This window comes from Myxocyprinus asiaticus, chromosome 35 (genome assembly GCF_019703515.2).
Source record: "Myxocyprinus asiaticus isolate MX2 ecotype Aquarium Trade chromosome 35, UBuf_Myxa_2, whole genome shotgun sequence".
In the NCBI taxonomy this organism is placed as follows: domain Eukaryota; kingdom Metazoa; phylum Chordata; class Actinopteri; order Cypriniformes; family Catostomidae; genus Myxocyprinus; species Myxocyprinus asiaticus.
Window position 1 is genome coordinate 10,616,829 of NC_059378.1, and position 17,313 is coordinate 10,634,141.

A 17,313-nucleotide genomic window follows, 5' to 3' on the forward strand; every position below is an offset into this window, starting at 1 on the left:
TACTATAGTTACTGTTATTAGGCCTATATACTGTAAAACCATAATGAATGAGTATGGCATTTTGGTCATTTTGTTTAATATCTTTTCTTTTTTGATGGCTTTTGCTAATTAATTAATCAAAAATCTTGGGATAATGCAGTAGACTTCCCTCCCAGACCATCTTAACAAGTTTTACTAAGATGTGAGTAATAGGGATGGGACGCATCGATACTAAAGTATCGATACTGGTGTGGTATCAACAATATCGATCCTCACATAAAAATATCGATTCTGATTTTTTTTTTTTTTTTTTTTAAACAAGTGATCTTATTATTCAGATTACATGAATATTAATGCATCTCATAAGCTTTGAAATGAAGAAAAAAAAAAAAAAAAAAAGAAAAGAAAAGAATAGAATTATATGAGCAAATAGTTGCATGGCACCGGAACTATTTTTTCTTCCGCTCATCTTGATACGTAGAAATGCTAAAATACACTAGCAGTCACAGACAGCTAGTCAATTATCATTGATAATGATCTTTAATCTTCATTAATAAATGATACCCTTATGAAAACTTACCATGGATTTACTGTAGTAATACTGTATTAACCATGACTAGTAACCACGACTGTAATAACCATGTTTTTTTTCTTCTTCTTTTTGGCAGTAACCAAGGTTTTGATACAATTAACTATAGTTTTACTACAGTATTACTGTAGTATCCATATGGTAACTTGGTTTTAGTAATAGTAATCATATAATAATATCTATGGTTAATTTTGAGGTTTTATATGTGGCTTATACTAACTTATTTTTAAAGGGTAAACAAGGAAGCCTAATAATTTTCTGTTTAGGCCCATAAATATGTAAAAAATAAAAAAATAAAAATAAAGTTGCTAATTTTATCCAAAGAATTCGTAAAAATTCAATTTAATTGAGGTATCAGTATTGGTATCAGTATTGGTATCGATATTGGCGATATTGGCCTAAAAGTACTTGGTATCGGATCGAAAAGAATATAAGTGGTATCGCCCATCCCTATTGAGTAAAAGAATTTGACATCTAACTAGGATCTCTATTAAAACAATGGGAATTTGTTATGAAGTAAAGTTCTATTACTATTCTGTTACTACAATTGAATCTATAGCTATTCCTCCCATAATAAAAATTAATTTGATTCTTTTACTCCTCTTACTACATTATTTAGTATGAATCTACAACATTTCCATCAGTATATTCACTAAAGTTAGTCACTAAAGTGTTTTTATAGTAAAAGCACGGTAGAGTAAGTTATCTTAAGGGCCATTCAAATTAGATTGAGACTAAATTAAATACCCCTCAAACTTCAACTGCTGGCAGGTTTATAGAAATGTATTTGTGGATTCCATCCTAGTGGCTTGAGATAGTCACCTGTGAAGGATCAGATATCAGAACTTGCCCTGAAAGCTGCGTGAAATGTGGACAGATTCTTTAACAGCTCCAGCTTTATAAAACAATGTTTTCTTTAAAATAACAAGAATTTATGCTAAATCGGAAGAAAAAAAATCTAAGATTCTGATTTCGTAACATACTATTATACATAGTACATAAAGACAAGCAAACACACATTCATACAACAGTATTTATAACTAGCACAAACACGTTCTTACAATGCTGGGCAGTGGATGGTGAAGAATAAGTCATTGTTTGACAGGGCCAGCTGTCAGCTCCACTCTTCCTCACGACAGGCCTTGCCTGGCCACCTGCCTAATATTCTCCAACTATGGTCACAAACTCTCTCTTCAGACCACCTCAGATTAGTGCCAAAACACATTACTTTATTGCTAATTACCATCTTGTACCGCTCAATAAAAAGAGCTCTGGTATAATTCTCAATGAACTCTATAAAGGACAACATATGATGCCTATATGAATTATTTCAGACATATACCATAAGTGTGTATCAATCACCATGTAGTTTTAGTTCACACATTTGAAATGACTAACAGAACATATAAATGAAGCCTAAAGAGGTGGAGGTGTAGCTGTGCTAGCATCAGTTCAAAGAATCGCACATTTTCTTTCATTTTCATGGTATATAAATAAAGCAATATTGTACCATTTATACAATGTGTGCACTATGGAAATGCAAGAATGGTTAAAAATGTACGTAGATCTATCAAACCCTGCTGAAATACACTCACTGAGCACTTTATTAGTAACTCTATGGTCCTAATAAAGTTCCCAACATGGTGTTCTGCTGTTGTAGCCCATCCGCCTAAAGGTTCGATGTGTTGTGCATTCTGAGATGCTATTCTGCTGATTACAATTGTACAGAGCAGTTATCTGAGTTACTGTAGCCCTTCTGTCAGCTCAAACCAGTCTGGCCATTCTCTGTTGACCTCTCTCATCAACAAGGCGTTTCTGTCCACAGAACTGCCACTCACTGGATGTTTTTGTTTATGGCACCATTCTGAGTAAACTCTAGAGACTGTTGTGCGTGAAAATCACAGGAGATCAGCAGTTACAGAAATACTCAACCTAGCCAACAATCATGCCACAGTCGAAATCACTGAGATTAAATTTTTTCCTCATTCTGATGTTTGATGTGAACATTAACTGAAGATCCTCACCTGTATCTGCATGATTTTATGCATTGCACTGCTGCCACATGATTGGCTGGTTAGATAATCACATGAATATGTAGGTGTACAGGTGTTCCTAATAAAGTGCTCAATGAGTGTATAACAGCTACACCAGCCAAAGATGGTTTGCTTGTCTTTGCAACTTCAAGCTAGCCAAGATGGCACTGAGCCAACAGACCAGTCTTGCTGGGAAACTAACAAACTAGCATAACTTGTTTTTTACAGCCTGCCATGCAATAAGCTACACAAATGTACTAAAATGACTCACGATGCATCTAAAATAATAATAATAATAAAATCAAAGGGTCATTGTAAGGTTACTTTTGATCATTTGTTGCATCAGAATCACAAATCTCTCAAGGCTTTGTGGGTTATTTTAAACGCACTGATCCAAAAGAGACTGGAAAAAAACAGCTTGGTGTCCAAGCAGTGACACATCAAACACCGCTCTGATGGCATGAACATGCCACAGACATGTCAGCACAACTACAACATAACTGTCATTTTATGTCATCCCAACGCCCTACAAAAACACATGGCAACATGCCATTCTAGCCAGCGGCTCCTAAAACCAATACAAAAACCTTTATGCTTTCAAACACAGTATATAGGTTGTATTATGTTAATTTAAGAAAACATCTTAAATGGAACCTGTCTTTGTTCATCAAGCCATTGAAGTCAGTCAGGAATATGTGTGGTATCTGTGTCACTTTCCTCCATTTGCATTCCAGTCTGGCAAAACTCACAGAGATGTTTACACTGGATTCTGTTTATGTCTCCTCAAGTCTCACCATGTCTTCAATGTTGTCTAACTATTTGGTCGCTCCAGAAACCGAAGCGCTATATTTGTGTTCCTGATGACATAGGAGAAGGTCATTGGAGCTTGGGGTCAGATATAAACATTGTGAGACAAGCAGATAAGCTTGTAGGCCATATTTTTACTCTGCCAATAAAGCCTAGGAGGGGTTCTCTGCTTTCCTTAACGCCCCAAGTGGAATCCAGACATGGCTGACAAACAAAATTAGGACCGTTGCCGGCATTGTTTCCGCAAAAACATTTTAATGCAGTCCCATCCAAGCCCTGCCCTGCAGTTTCAAATGGATGTCATAGACAAGTAGAACTGATCACAAATGTTTGAATGAAAACGTTTTTGATTTCAATACACTCATCCGTGGAATGATCAGCATTAACTGCTGAGAATAAAAAAGCCCAAATGAAGGGAATACATGTCTTTGAAATCTTGATTCCAAATACCAAAGACTAATTTTAGGTCCACAAACTGCAGAGGAAAAAAAGTATTTAAAGTATGCTATTCCTAGATCCATTCCTGGATATTCATGGCATTGAGGCAACAATGTAGGCCTGCGAGTGGCAATCAAATGGAATTCAACAAGTCATTCACGGAATACACACCCTGTTATGTGGAATAAAACAGAATAGATTTCTGAAAACTTGTAACTCTGATCTTGACCAGCACTGAAAACAATTTACAGGAAGCCGAAGTCATTGATCTACTTCTAGCAGTAATAGGCGTACACCACTTGGAAATTTAAATGTGCTTTTTTCCATTATGTCTCTTGAAGGATAATGTGGCATATTATGGTGTTTAATGGGTTTGTCAGCTGTTGTTAATAGGTGTTTCCACCAGCTCCCCTCATGGACACGGCATGATGATGCTCTTAGAAAGTATCGTTAACGGCTTGTCTGCTCTATTTAAATGACCCATGGAGATGCCTGAGTCACACTGCCACAGTTTAAGGAGGTGATTAATAGTTTGCCACATGCAGTTGATACTGTTGTAGAATCCATACTAATTGGAGACATATCACTTATGGAAATAATGCATCCCTGAACAATTGGGGTTGAAAATAAGGATAACACTTCTGATTAAAAAATCTATAAAGAGCTAAAGGGATTAACTGTAAATTCTTTATTCTCTTAGAAAATTACTGAATAAGAGTTATTTCCTTAAAGGGATAGTTCACCCAAAAATGAAAATTCAATCATTATTTACTCACTCCCATGTTGTTAAAAACCCAAACTTTCTTTCTTTTTCTCAACACAAAGGAATACATTTTGAAAAAATTATGTGCTCAGTGATGTCATAAAATGGCAGTTTATGGTGATCACCTCTTCAAGCCTCAAATGGTCTTGAGAATCAGCAGCAGGGACTGTTGGGTAATAAACTGCTAGGAGCTCGCACCAGTGCAGGCTCAGTCAAAGAGTGCACAGAGGCTGCAAATAAGGCTCGTGAGCACCCTTCTGAGCACTAAAATGTCAAACGGGATACCCTACGTTCTCATGGACTTCGCGGGGATTCAAAATGAAGGCCAAGAGACCGCAAGTCCATATCAAGTGTGCCATTTAGAACAGGGCCTATGTTTTATTACGTTCCCATGAACTCATTCGACGTCATCATCCACTGCGAAGTTCAATTACAATACTCAAGAACACAAGGACCGAGAATTGATCAAATTACCCAGATGTGTTCTTGATTAGGCCAAATATCGAGGATGCATCGGATAGTGAATTGTGGGCAAGAACCCATTTGAAGTACCAGAAGTCATAATGGCACTATGATGGCAGACGAAGGACATTTATCATTGTCTTGTCCCTCAAGAGTTTCCTGCTGTAAAGTCTGCCATCTCGTGAGAGTCGTAATTCTCAGTCAACATTTGTTGTTTGGCTACGTTCACATTACAGCAAAATGTGTCACAAATCTGATTTTTTTCACTCACATGTGACACAGATCTGTTAAGTAGATGACAGTGTGAACAGTCACAACAAGCACATGGAATATGACATTTTCAAATCCCGAAATGGACCACTTTCATATGTGGAAATAAATTGGATACTCATCTGAGTTTTTCCAATGTGCCTCACATGTGAACAGCCAGGTTGGATTTAATGCGATTGTTTACATCAATCTAACTCAGCATTCGACATTTGCATGTTTGATTTACCCTATGTTGGCCCATTTTGGTAAAATATATTTAATTGCAAATCATATCTTTTCTAGTTAACAAGTCATGTCCTTTGTAAATTATAAGCTTCAAGAGTTGGGTTCTGCAATTCGTTTGGAAGACATGTAAACAGTAAAACATGTACATGAAAAAACACCGGACAGAGATAGATTTATGTAACAGTGCTCTTTACTCTTGTCACTCGCACAAAAAAACACTACAAATTCGAAGTAATTATTAATAAATAAAAACTCTTCTTAACTAACCTTACATAACAATGCATTTATTTTTTAATGGCTAGTTAGGTAGATGCTTACTCAGGGACAGTTATATGCATACGGGCCAGTTTAGGAGCATTGGCTGTTGAGACCAGTGTCTGTTATGGGCTACATTTTAAATGTTGTATGTGTAGAATTCACACTAGATCAGTAAATGATGCTTTTTTTTAACCACTCGATGATGATTTAATTATATATGCCGTAGAAAATGCACAATTTGTCTTGTTTACATTCTGAATTCATGGCACTAATGCACTTAAAAGCTATAAGCAGCCATAATAAACACTGATTACACTCCATTATTGTAGTTTATGTTGACACTGATACAACTGCAAAGACTGATGTATAAAAGAGTGTTAATGGGCGAAATACAGCCAAAAGAATGGAGATACATTTAATGTATGTAAATGTAGGTCAATTTGCACCAGCTCGCTAATAACTGTACATTGGTGCGTTCATGTTGACTGATCTTGGCTGACTGAACACCGTGAATGGAATTAGCTGCCTCAAGGTAGGTGAAGCTCTAGGTCACACCTACCAATGATGTGGACCAATGGCAGTAAGAAGGTGTTTAGCAGCCGGTAAGAAGTTTACCTAAATGTTTGCCCAGGCGAGCTGTTACGAACCAACGAAACGAACTCAAAAACACATTTTTGGCCAGATTTGATTCTAAATGAGGACACACCCATTCGTTCTTCGATTTCGTTTGAAGTATATCGGGGCCTTTAATCTTCCAAGTGATTGGATCAGTCAATCTGAGCCCACTATCAACATTTTTCATTACAAATCTATTTGCCCCATAAAACACAACTACAACATGTGTTTTATGGGGACCTTTAGCCCCTGTAACAGGGGAGGCATTTTACCCCAAATACTATTCTTTTACTTATTGGACAGTTATTAAAAACTTTTGATTTATTCACCTTGAAGGAAACTGAAAATGACAAAAATATTTTGTCTCAAAATAAATGTGATAATTTCAGGGATTCTCATTAGCTACATACATTTACAACATTTGAAAAAATTATTAAATATTAGATCAAATGATCTTAAAATCAAACTTTAGACATTGCACGTGATCAGGAAAAATTTTCAGTGCATAGTGACAACAGGTGTTAAGGAAAGTACTGTGGTAGTTTTTATTGCTGTTTAGTGTTTTGGGAGAAATCTAAATCAAAAGTGCCTTTTCCCCTAGGGGAAATTTAGCCCCTATGTACCCTACAGTAGACTTGGGGATAGACACCTTTAAATGTCCAGTAGCAAATCCTTAGCAACCACCCACAATACCTGCATCAGCCGCACAGCAACTCGCTAAAACACCCAGAAAACCTGATTAACACCCTAGCATTTTGATGGCGACTTTTACACTGGCAAGTACCATTTACAATGTAAAACCCCAGTTTTACACATTCTTTCAATCGTTAAATCGTTGTTTAATTTAAATTTAAATACACAATTTTAAGATTTACACAAAGCAGCAATCACCAAGGAATTGATCATTTTTATAATACAACTTCACCTACGTAAAGTCACAATGAGCCCTTTCAAGTTCAAGTGTCCCTGACTATCAGCCTGCGCCAGAAACACAGGTTTATCACGGGGGATTGAGTAGATCCTCAAACGGACAGATGATATCAGTCTATTTGAGTGGGTCTTAGGTGTAAGGCGACATGGTGTGCTGCCCTGTCACTGAAAACAGTGCACTACTTCTCCTCACTGACAAGCAGCAGCACATTGTGGGACAGCTGGCAGAAAAGGAGGAGGAGATGGGGGGGAATTGGCTTCTTGTGAAGAAATGCCCAGAACGTGGCTGCATTAGCCATGGAATGTTCACTCTTCGTTCATATTTGGCTCTCAACCCCTAGAAAGATATTAAGGCCTCCTTTATTGCATTCAGGAGAGTAGTGACTGGAACAGATGCTTGGATCCTCTGGGTTGGGGTGCTGAATTGGCAATGCGACAGGTTCAAGTCTTAACAGGGGTGTTTTTATACAGTAACTTTTCAAGCACTTCTGTTATGGCTCTTATGTATACCTCATCAAATAAGTGCCAATACAGACTCTAGAAACTGGACAAGTGTCTGTTTGTCTGTCTGTCCCTTGGTCAGCCTGTCTGTCCATGTCCAAATCAAAGCATTTCTAAATCTGCCCTCTCGTCAGTCTCTCTGTTATATCTTAAAATGTCTTCTATGTTCTCTAGATGTATGTACCAATGAATTATGATATAAGAAAGAAGCATAAGGAATCTTACAGTAAGATGGACATTTCCGAATTACTGTAACATCTGTGACCTTACATTGTTGAGATTCATGATCATGTTAAAACATTTTGAGTTTTCACCTTGGTGTCATAAAAAGGCACTTCATGTTGTTCTTTCAAATGTGTTTGTCTGCAGATGACTTCGAATTCTCAGCAAATCTGAGCTCCCAAACATCCCTTTTCTTTTGCTAAATAACTTTCAGACAGGGGTCCAAAAACATATTTTGATACTTAATGGGATAGTTCACCCAAAAATTTAAATTCTCACATCATTTACTAACCCTCATGCCACCCCAGATGTGTATGATTTTCTTTCTTTAGCTGAAAACAAAAGATTTTAGAAGAATATTTCAGCTCTGTAGGTACTCACAATGCAAGTGAAGTGGTACCAACATATTGATATACATATAGTTTCAACATTAAGAACCTAGCAATTTTTATTATTATTATTATTTTAAATGTTTTCTGCAGTTTGGAATACTTGATTTTGATGTTTTTTTTTTTTTTTTTTTTGTTCTTAGATGAGTATATCAGGTCATATGTTTGTTTTTAATGATAAAATATCAGTTTCTACAGTTCTGCTTGATGTCACTGAGTCTAAATAGTTTTAATAAAGGTTTCCTATGTTTTACTGTCTGTAGGGCCCTCAGTGGAGGCTTTTAAGTCAGAGAGAAACAGTAGTGGACAGGTCCTTACAATACGATAGTCACTGGGCTCTTTTATCAGGTCATAATCCTCTACAACAAACAGAATGGAAAGCATGTGCGTGTGCAGCTGTCGGTGTCTTAGTGCAAGTGGTGTCATGTTAAGTCACAGGAATGGTCATGGCTCTCTGTGTACCATGACTGCCTCACCCCTTAGAGGCATGCTACTCACTGTTAGTAAATGCCTCTCTCCAAGAGACCACAAACAAATCGGCCTCACTGTAGGACAGAAAGACAATTAACCTTGCAAGTAAAACTGACTCACTCATCTGGAAATGCGACAAGATGACTTGTGTTTTTATAAAGTGAGAGACCAAGTTAAAAACGAGAAGCCAGCATATGTAAAGTAACATGTTTACTTAGTAAATGCTCACAGGGTTTAAAGGAATAGTTCTCACAAAAATGAAAATTCTCTCCCAAATGTGATTCCAAACCCATATGACATTCTTTCTTCTGCAGAACACAAAATGAGATGTTTTAAGGAATATTGCTAGGACTCAAAACAACACAAGTTCTTGCCTGGCACGTGTGACACTATCGACAAGCTTCTCTTTGCAGCGCTCATGAATGTGCAATGGACGTCAAGATTTTCACTAAAAAAGGGCTTCAGTTTTTTTCTCAGCAAAATTTATCTTATGCCATGAGAAGACTTGGAATATGAAGCCGAGTAGCATGGACTACTTTTATGATACTTTTGGGTCCTTTTCTAAGGTTGAAAGTGAGTCACTATCAACTGCTATTGAATTGAAAAGACGGACCCATCTTTTGTGTTCCACATAAGAGGGAAAGTCATACGGGTTTTATATGACATGAAGGTGAGTAAATTATGACAGAATTTTCATTTTTGGGCGAACCATTCCTCCTAGAGGGGGAAGTGTCAAGTTCAGTCTTTGGACTCTTCATTAATAAAGTTATCACCTTTATGAAATAAATCGGGATCACATAAAAATGTTCACTTTCACACACTAAGATTTGCTGCGATGACAATACACATAAAAAGCAATGAAGTCTGTGTGCAGTTTCTTCTCCTATGTTGTCAGGTGTGCTCACTACACTGCATTTATGCAAACAAACGTTCTCGGGTGTGCGCCAGATTCGAACAGGTGAAGAAGAAGATTTTCAGTAAATAAAGACTTATATTTCACTCTGTTTCTCACACAACACTATTGTATGTCTTTAGAAGACTTGAAATATGGCGCACGAGTGATATGGAAGGCTTTAATGGTGTGTTTTTTGTGTGTGTGTGTGTGTGTGTGTGTGTGTGTGTGTGTGTGTGTGTTCTTTCGGAGCCTGACGGTCACAATTATGATTTTATTTAATGATTATTCCTTGTGCTCTACGGATAAAATATGGTGTCATATGGTTTTGGAATGACTTCTCATGAGGGTAAATGATGACAGAATTTTTATTTTTGGGTGAGCTTTTACACAACATCAACACAATTAACATTGCTCTTGCAGTAAGCTATATAAAGTCATGCAGTTATCCAATTTTTGCTTTTGTTTGTTTATTGTGTTTCCAGGAGTGTTGCTTATTCATATTTTTTAGACATTACAGACATAACATCAGAAATTAGTGTAAATAATTCTGATTCAAAGTAATGGGCAGTATCATTCAATCACTACCATCTATGTTAAAATAAAAATTTGCATGAAAAATTCTGAATCTAAGTTCTGATTACCATTGTCCCATGTCTGCCAAACATGTTGAGTGGTCCAAACATCATCTGCAGCCTGAAACTAAACTTTTGATAGGAAGTTAGGAGTGAATGCACTTGGCTGCATAGGAAAACTATAGGATGATCCCTTGCTCCCTAATTAGGGAATGACTTAACTAGAGACTCTCCTCTTTGGACTCAAACAGGTTTTAATGTAAAAACTTTATTAGGTTTCTTACCAGATGTAGTTTTGTTGCCGTTTCTCCCAAAGACAAACTCAGCTGAGATCGGCGCCATGTTGTTGTTTAACTTGGGTCAGATGTTTTGGGTAGCCTTCCACAAGCTTCTCCCAATAAGTTGCTAGAATTTTGGCCCATTCCACCATACATAACTGGTGTAATGGAGTCAGGTTTGTAGGCCTCCTTGCTCGCACATGCTTTTTCAGTTCTGCCCAAAAATGTTCTATCGGATTGAGGTCAGGGCTTTGTGATGGCCACTCCAATACTTTGACTTTGTTGTCCTTAAGCCATTTTGCCACAACTTTGGAGGTATGCTTGGGGTCATTGTCCATTTGAAGACCCATTTGCGACCTAGCTTTAACTTCCTGGCTGATTTCTTGAGATGTTACTTCAATATATCCACATAATTTTCCTTCCTCATGATGCCATCTATGCACCAATCCCTCCTGCAGCAAATCACCCCCACAACATGATGCTGCCACCCCCATGCTTCACGGTTGGGATGATGTTCTTCGGCCTTTTTCCTCCAAACATAACGATGGTCATGATGGCCAAACAGTTCAATTTTTGTTTCATTAGACCAGAGAACATTTCTCCAAAAAAGTAAAATCTTTGTCCCCATGTGCACTTGCAAACTGTAGTCTGGCTTTTTTATTTCTAATTAGGCTGTTTAAGCCCGAGAGGGATAAAGGCGACCGGAGACGGCAGTGCAACAGAGAGAGAGTTACGGGCAGCTGCCCGACACCTGTGTGTGTTTGTCTTTTTGGTTCAGTTTCTTATTAAACTATTTTTATAATGTTAAGCCAGTTCTCTTACATGCCGTCATCCGGTCCTCGACCACTCCATCCACTGGCGGATGACAGCCGCTCCTTCCCGGGTGGACCGGAGTGAGTCCTCCGACCCCTGGTGGAGGGAACTTCAAGCCGCGTTTCGGCAGCCGGTAGGGAACTCCTCCGCCCCTGGCAGCGGCTCCACCGCTCCAGGCGGCCTGCAGTGAGCCCCTCCTCCCCTCGCGGACAGCGGCCGTTCCTCCACATCCAGACGGTCGGCAGCAACTCCGCCGTCCCCTGGCGGATGGCCGCGGCTGCTCCTTTGGGTGGATGGCAGTGGCGAGGACTCCACAACAGCGCATCCCTCCTCCTTCCCGGGTTTTGGCACCAATGTAATGAAGATCAATGGAAAGGAGGAGGCAAGAACCAGCTCGACAATATAAATAATAATTTAATAATAAACTTAAACAAAAAGACAAACACACACAGGTGTCAGGCAGCTACCTGTAACTCTCTCTCTGTCGCACTGCCGTCTCCAGTCGCCTTTATCCCTCTCGGGCTTAAACAGCCTAATTAGGGGCCGGGTGTGCGGAATCACGGCCCAGCCCCGCCCTCCGCCCTGCTACAGATATAGATACTTGTCTACCTGTTTTCTCCAGCATCTTCACAAGGTCCTTTGCTGTTGTTCTGGGATTGATTTGCACTTTTCGCACAAAACTACGTTCATCTCTAAGAGACAGAATGCATCCTGAGTGGTATAATGGTTGCGTGGTCCCATGGTGTTTATTCATGCGTACTATTGTTTGTTCATATGAACGTGGTACCTTCAGGCCTTTTGAAATTGCTCCAAAGGATGAACTAGACTTGTGGAGGTCCACAATTTTTTTTTCTGAGGTCTTGGCAGATTTCTTTTGATTTTCCCATGATGTCAAGCAAAGAGGCACTGAGTTTGAAGGTAGACCTTAAAATCCATCCACAGGTACACCTCCAATTCAGTACACCTTCTATCAGAAGCTAACTGGCTAATTGTGTAAAGGCTTGACATCATTTTCTGGAATTTTCCAAGCTGCATAAAGGCACAGTTAACTTAGTGTATGTAAACTTCTGACCCACTGGAATTGTGATATAGTCAGTTAAAAGTGAAACTTTTAACCTAAGTGTATGTAAACTTCTGACTTCAACTGTGTATACGAATTGGCTACATCACTGTACTCTCCTCTCCACCAATAAATGTTGTGTGGTGAGCTTTCTGGTGCACTATGACTGCCTTTGCATCATCCAGGTAGATGCTGCACACTGGTAGTGGTTGAGGAGATTCCCCCGCTACTTTGCTGTGATGAGGAGGAGGGCGTGGCCAGGCCGTGATGGAGCACGGCCGGCGCTGAAACAACTGATCAGCGGGAGAGCGAGATAAAGGGCATCCAGAGAAGCCGGTTCGAGAGAGAGAGAGAGAGACGCACGCGGCCGAGCTGCATGTGTGTCTGTGTTTGTTTATGTTTTATGTTGCTTTAAGTTCATTTTTATCATTAAAGTTTATGTTGACTGTTCAGCCGGTTCCCACTTCCTCCTTGCCGACCTTTACCTGCTACATATGCGAAGCGCTTTGAGTGCCTAGAAAAGCACTAGATTAATGTAAGGAGTTATTATTATTATTAGGATGAGTTACACACCAACTTTTACAACAAATTACTTACATTCAGATTGAGCATTAGTAACAGTCATGTTTGTTAGTAAACACCACTAATAAATGTGCTATATGTAAGATAAATTTTCACGCTGTCAAAAACACACAAAATATATAAAATGCTTAGAAAGTACTTTCCAGGAAGAGATTCTGGGTGGTGTTGTGTGATTGTGTGTGTGTGTGTGTGAGTGGTTGCATGGATCTGTCACCCTGCCATTCCCAGTTTCTGCTGACAGTAGGCTCAGGGCAGGTCTGGGGTGAGCGACTCCGACACGCTGCTCCCCTGCAGCCTGGAGAGCCACAGAGGCCCCATTGTGCTCCTTGAACCATCAGTGATCATCCATCACATTTTAACCTGACAGCCAACTGCACTGCCTCCTAATCCTGCCAGGGATGGAGGCTTGGATTACCATCATGAGGGCACCATGGGGCTTCCCGTTTCGGACCGGTTCTTGACAATGGCAGAAGGCACCTTTCTGAAGTTCTGAAACAGGGCTTGTATTCACAAAGATTTTAATCTTACCACTAGGAGTTCTTCAAAGAGTTACTCCTAGCAAGGAGTTTTTGCTTAAAACCTATTCACAAAACTGCTAAGAGCAAGTTTTACTAAGGAAATTTTAAGATAAGAGAAAGGCGGAGTCGACCTCGCTGCTATGGATGACATCACGTTTTATGATCACGCTCTTTTAATTCGCCCAAAGTGATTGGTAGACAGGGAACTGCTATTTGTCAGCTAAGACAGACAAAGATAGATAGACAGACAGACAGACAGACAGACAGACAGACTTTTATTTTCGGTAGATGAACATTTCTTGAAACACAGAATGAATATACCGGGTAGCCCCGCGATGGCCATGAAAGACCCGCTACACAGTTTCATTTTGATGTGGCCAGGGAGCACAGATTTGGTCAAAACCATTTATCACTGGTGTAATTGGGTTGTTTCAGTTTGTGGGAGAGGTACCTCTAAATAAGTTTACATTAATGAAAACACCCTCACGATTGAGGCGATACCTTTTTTAAAGGTCAATGTCAACATTATAATATTTATAATATTGTAATATTATTAAAATACATCAACTCAATTGTGATTCAGGTGATACTTTTTTAAACGGGCAATGTCATAATAATATTTGAATACATAGTTTTTAATGTGGATTGACGACAGCAGCTATGCTTCGGATAGTTTGTGAGTCACTCTTAGGCAGTTAGAAGTCCTCAGGAGGACTTCTGAGCTGTTGTGGGCTTAGGAGCAACTTCTAGCATTAAAATGCTTCATAAATTACTCTTAGATAAACAATTTTTCGAGTCTTAAAATTAGGAGTGACAAGCCCCTAATTTGTAAGAGTTGCTCCTACATTTCCGTGTTAAGAGCTACATTTAGCCTTAGGATTTTTTGTTAATACGGGCCCAGGTCTCCAGCGCTACATACTTCAATGATAGATCTAGAAATCTGAACTGATCTAAAAGGATACCAGTATTTGAGATACAGCCACCAATAACAATGTAGAAATGGAAAGCATACTGACACTCAGTGGAAATATCATGGTGAAAAACCCCCTTCACCGTGTACTACATGAACTATATGAATAGCTGTGGTGGTGTCAGTAACCATAAATAAGCCAGTGGATTCATTAGGGGACATAGCGGAAGCTCTTCCGAATTAGCATGTGAGCTATGAGCCCAGACAAGTCCATTAGGGATTTCCAGCCTCCAGAGAGCCTGACTCACTGTTTGAGGTCAGGGATGATAAATGTGTACCTTACCGAAGCAATGGCAGATATTACAGGTGAAGTGGAAAATATTTGGACACTTTAGGACCTTTAAGTCACACTTAAAAATGTCAGAATGTCATTGAATTAGATAAGAGAACATCAATGTGGCATTTGCAAAGAAATTTTGCTAGAGCTTTACTCTAATATTTTCATCTTGCTTTCCAGTACAAATATCTACACATTCTTGAAACAAGATACATTTATTTGAGAAGCAAAATGAACCAAGATATTTTGTCTTGTTTTCAGAGAAAACGAACCAAATTTAGTCATGTTTATGCGTAAAATGCATTTATTTTTTCCGCATTGGAAAATATTTTGTTTTTGTTTTATGCTCTTGTTTTTAAAAAAAAAACCCAACTAGATTTTGTGATATTTCTCTAAAAACAAGACTTACTGTATGTCATTACATTTCTCATGTAATGTTTTCTTGTTTTAAGAATGGTTAGATATTTTTACTGGAAAATAAGACAAAAAAAATTAAATAAAATAAATAAAAAATACTCAAAAAATAAGGGAGACATTTTTTCCAATTATTTTTAACTAACTGGTTTCAAGGTCATTTTAGTGGATGTATGAAGTAGTTCTCCTCAGGTTCACACAGATGCCCCAGCAGAGTACCCACATTTTATGGACATGTTAAAATAAAATGAAAGTGTCCCAATAGAAAAATCTATTGTTTTGTAATTTCAAACCTAACAAATACTTTTTGTGAAATGTTTTGCTTTAAATGTATGTTTATGCTGTATTTCTTAACAGTAAATGCCACTTTGTTTGACATTTTGCTTTTTTAATGCAATGCAGTTAAATTAATACATTTTTAAATGTGGCTTAAAGCAACATTCCTGGTTCAATACAAGTTGAGCTCAATCGACAGCATTTGTGGCATGCTTTTGATAAGCACAAAAATAAATGTTGACTTGCCCCTCTTTTTCTTTAAAAAAAAGCAAAAATCTGGGTTCCAGTGATGCTCTTACAATGGAAGTGAATGGGGCCAATCTGTAAACATTAAAATATTTACTGTTTCAAGAGTATAGCCACAAGACATAAACAATATGCGTTAACATGATTTTAGTGTGATAAAATCGTTCACTAACCTTTTCTGTGTAAAGTTTGTTGCCATGAAGATGTAATGTCAACAAACTATAAAACCCTAAACCGACTGTAAAAAATTACAGTTTAAACAACAGTTAATAATACATGAGTTTTAACAGAAGAATTAATGTAAGTGCTTTTATAAAAGTATATGTTTTACATTTTCAAACATTTCTGACTTTAAACCCTCCAAAAACTGGCCCAATTCACTTCCATTATAAGCGACTCACTGTAACTTCGATTTTTGCTTCTTTTTTTAAAAGAAAAGGATGGATGAAAATTATTTGACATTAAGCCACAGATGCTGTCGATTGAGCTTAACTTGTATTAAACCCGGAATATTCTTTTAAGTGTCCAAATATTTTTGGGGCCACTGTAAATAATAGCTACCACTACAAGACAATATTTTATGAGGCATGCAGAATAGAACAGCAAGAGAGTTAAATGGACAAAGATTGAGCATATGATTCAAAAAAAGATTGGCATATAGCATACAAGCAGAACTTTTAGGGTATGTGGCACTCAAAAGCACAAAAATGGCATGGCCACCAGGGAAATTAGCAATTTTATTTATTGCATTGTCTCTGCAACTATTATCCAGTGTGAGTGAAAGCAGTTTAGGAGACCCTTACTATTCACAGTTTCCATTGTACCATTTGACAAGAAAGAGCTTCTTTTTCAATTAAACACCCTCTTTAATGAATCATTCTGGCTGAGCTAGAGAAATAATGAAGTGGAATTAATACATAAAAGTGATAACTAAACAGAACTTGTCTGTCTACTTTAGGGTGATACTGTCTGACGACAAGGACTTAAATCAGTTAATTAAGGAGCCAAAGTGGATCTTTTATATCTGCTGTAGTCTGTTTGATTTCCATGGCATACAGATTATGTTCATGGACTTTCAACAGCGGCCTGACGCCGGTCTTGAAGCAAACCGGTCCCAAATCCCCAGAAGATTTGGGAAAGAAAAGAGATGTAAAGTTTAGATGTGTGGCAACAGCTAAACGCCGGGTCAGGTTTCTCAGAGCCCTGGCTATATTTAACCTACTGATCTAACACCAGGCAGAGCGTTTAAATGCCACCACTGCAGTTGGTGCGGAGCAGTTGTTGTCCACAGATCTTCTTCGGCACGAGCTCAGCTCAGGGATTCGTGTTCGGTGCACACATACACCCACACAAGCTCACAAGAACCGGAAAGGACCTATTCGTCATATTCAGAGAAGACAGAACAGAGCCAGTGGACTCTACATCAATTCCAACTGAAAGACATGGAGCTTTTTGAGACC

At 38.4% G+C, this 17,313-nt stretch overlaps 1 protein-coding gene across 1 annotated transcript in view; it reads left to right on the plus strand.

Moving 5' to 3' along the window:
* Window positions 1-17,128: 17,128 nt before the first annotated feature.
* The window catches only part of myog (myogenin), a 2,248-nt gene continuing 2,063 nt past the window's right edge, over window positions 17,129-17,313 (plus strand). Inside the window, exon 1 of the mRNA XM_051672740.1 lies at window positions 17,129-17,313. This exon is cut by the window's right edge and continues 519 nt beyond it. Within this exon, the coding sequence (XP_051528700.1) occupies window positions 17,296-17,313 (18 nt within the window). The 5' untranslated portion in view covers window positions 17,129-17,295.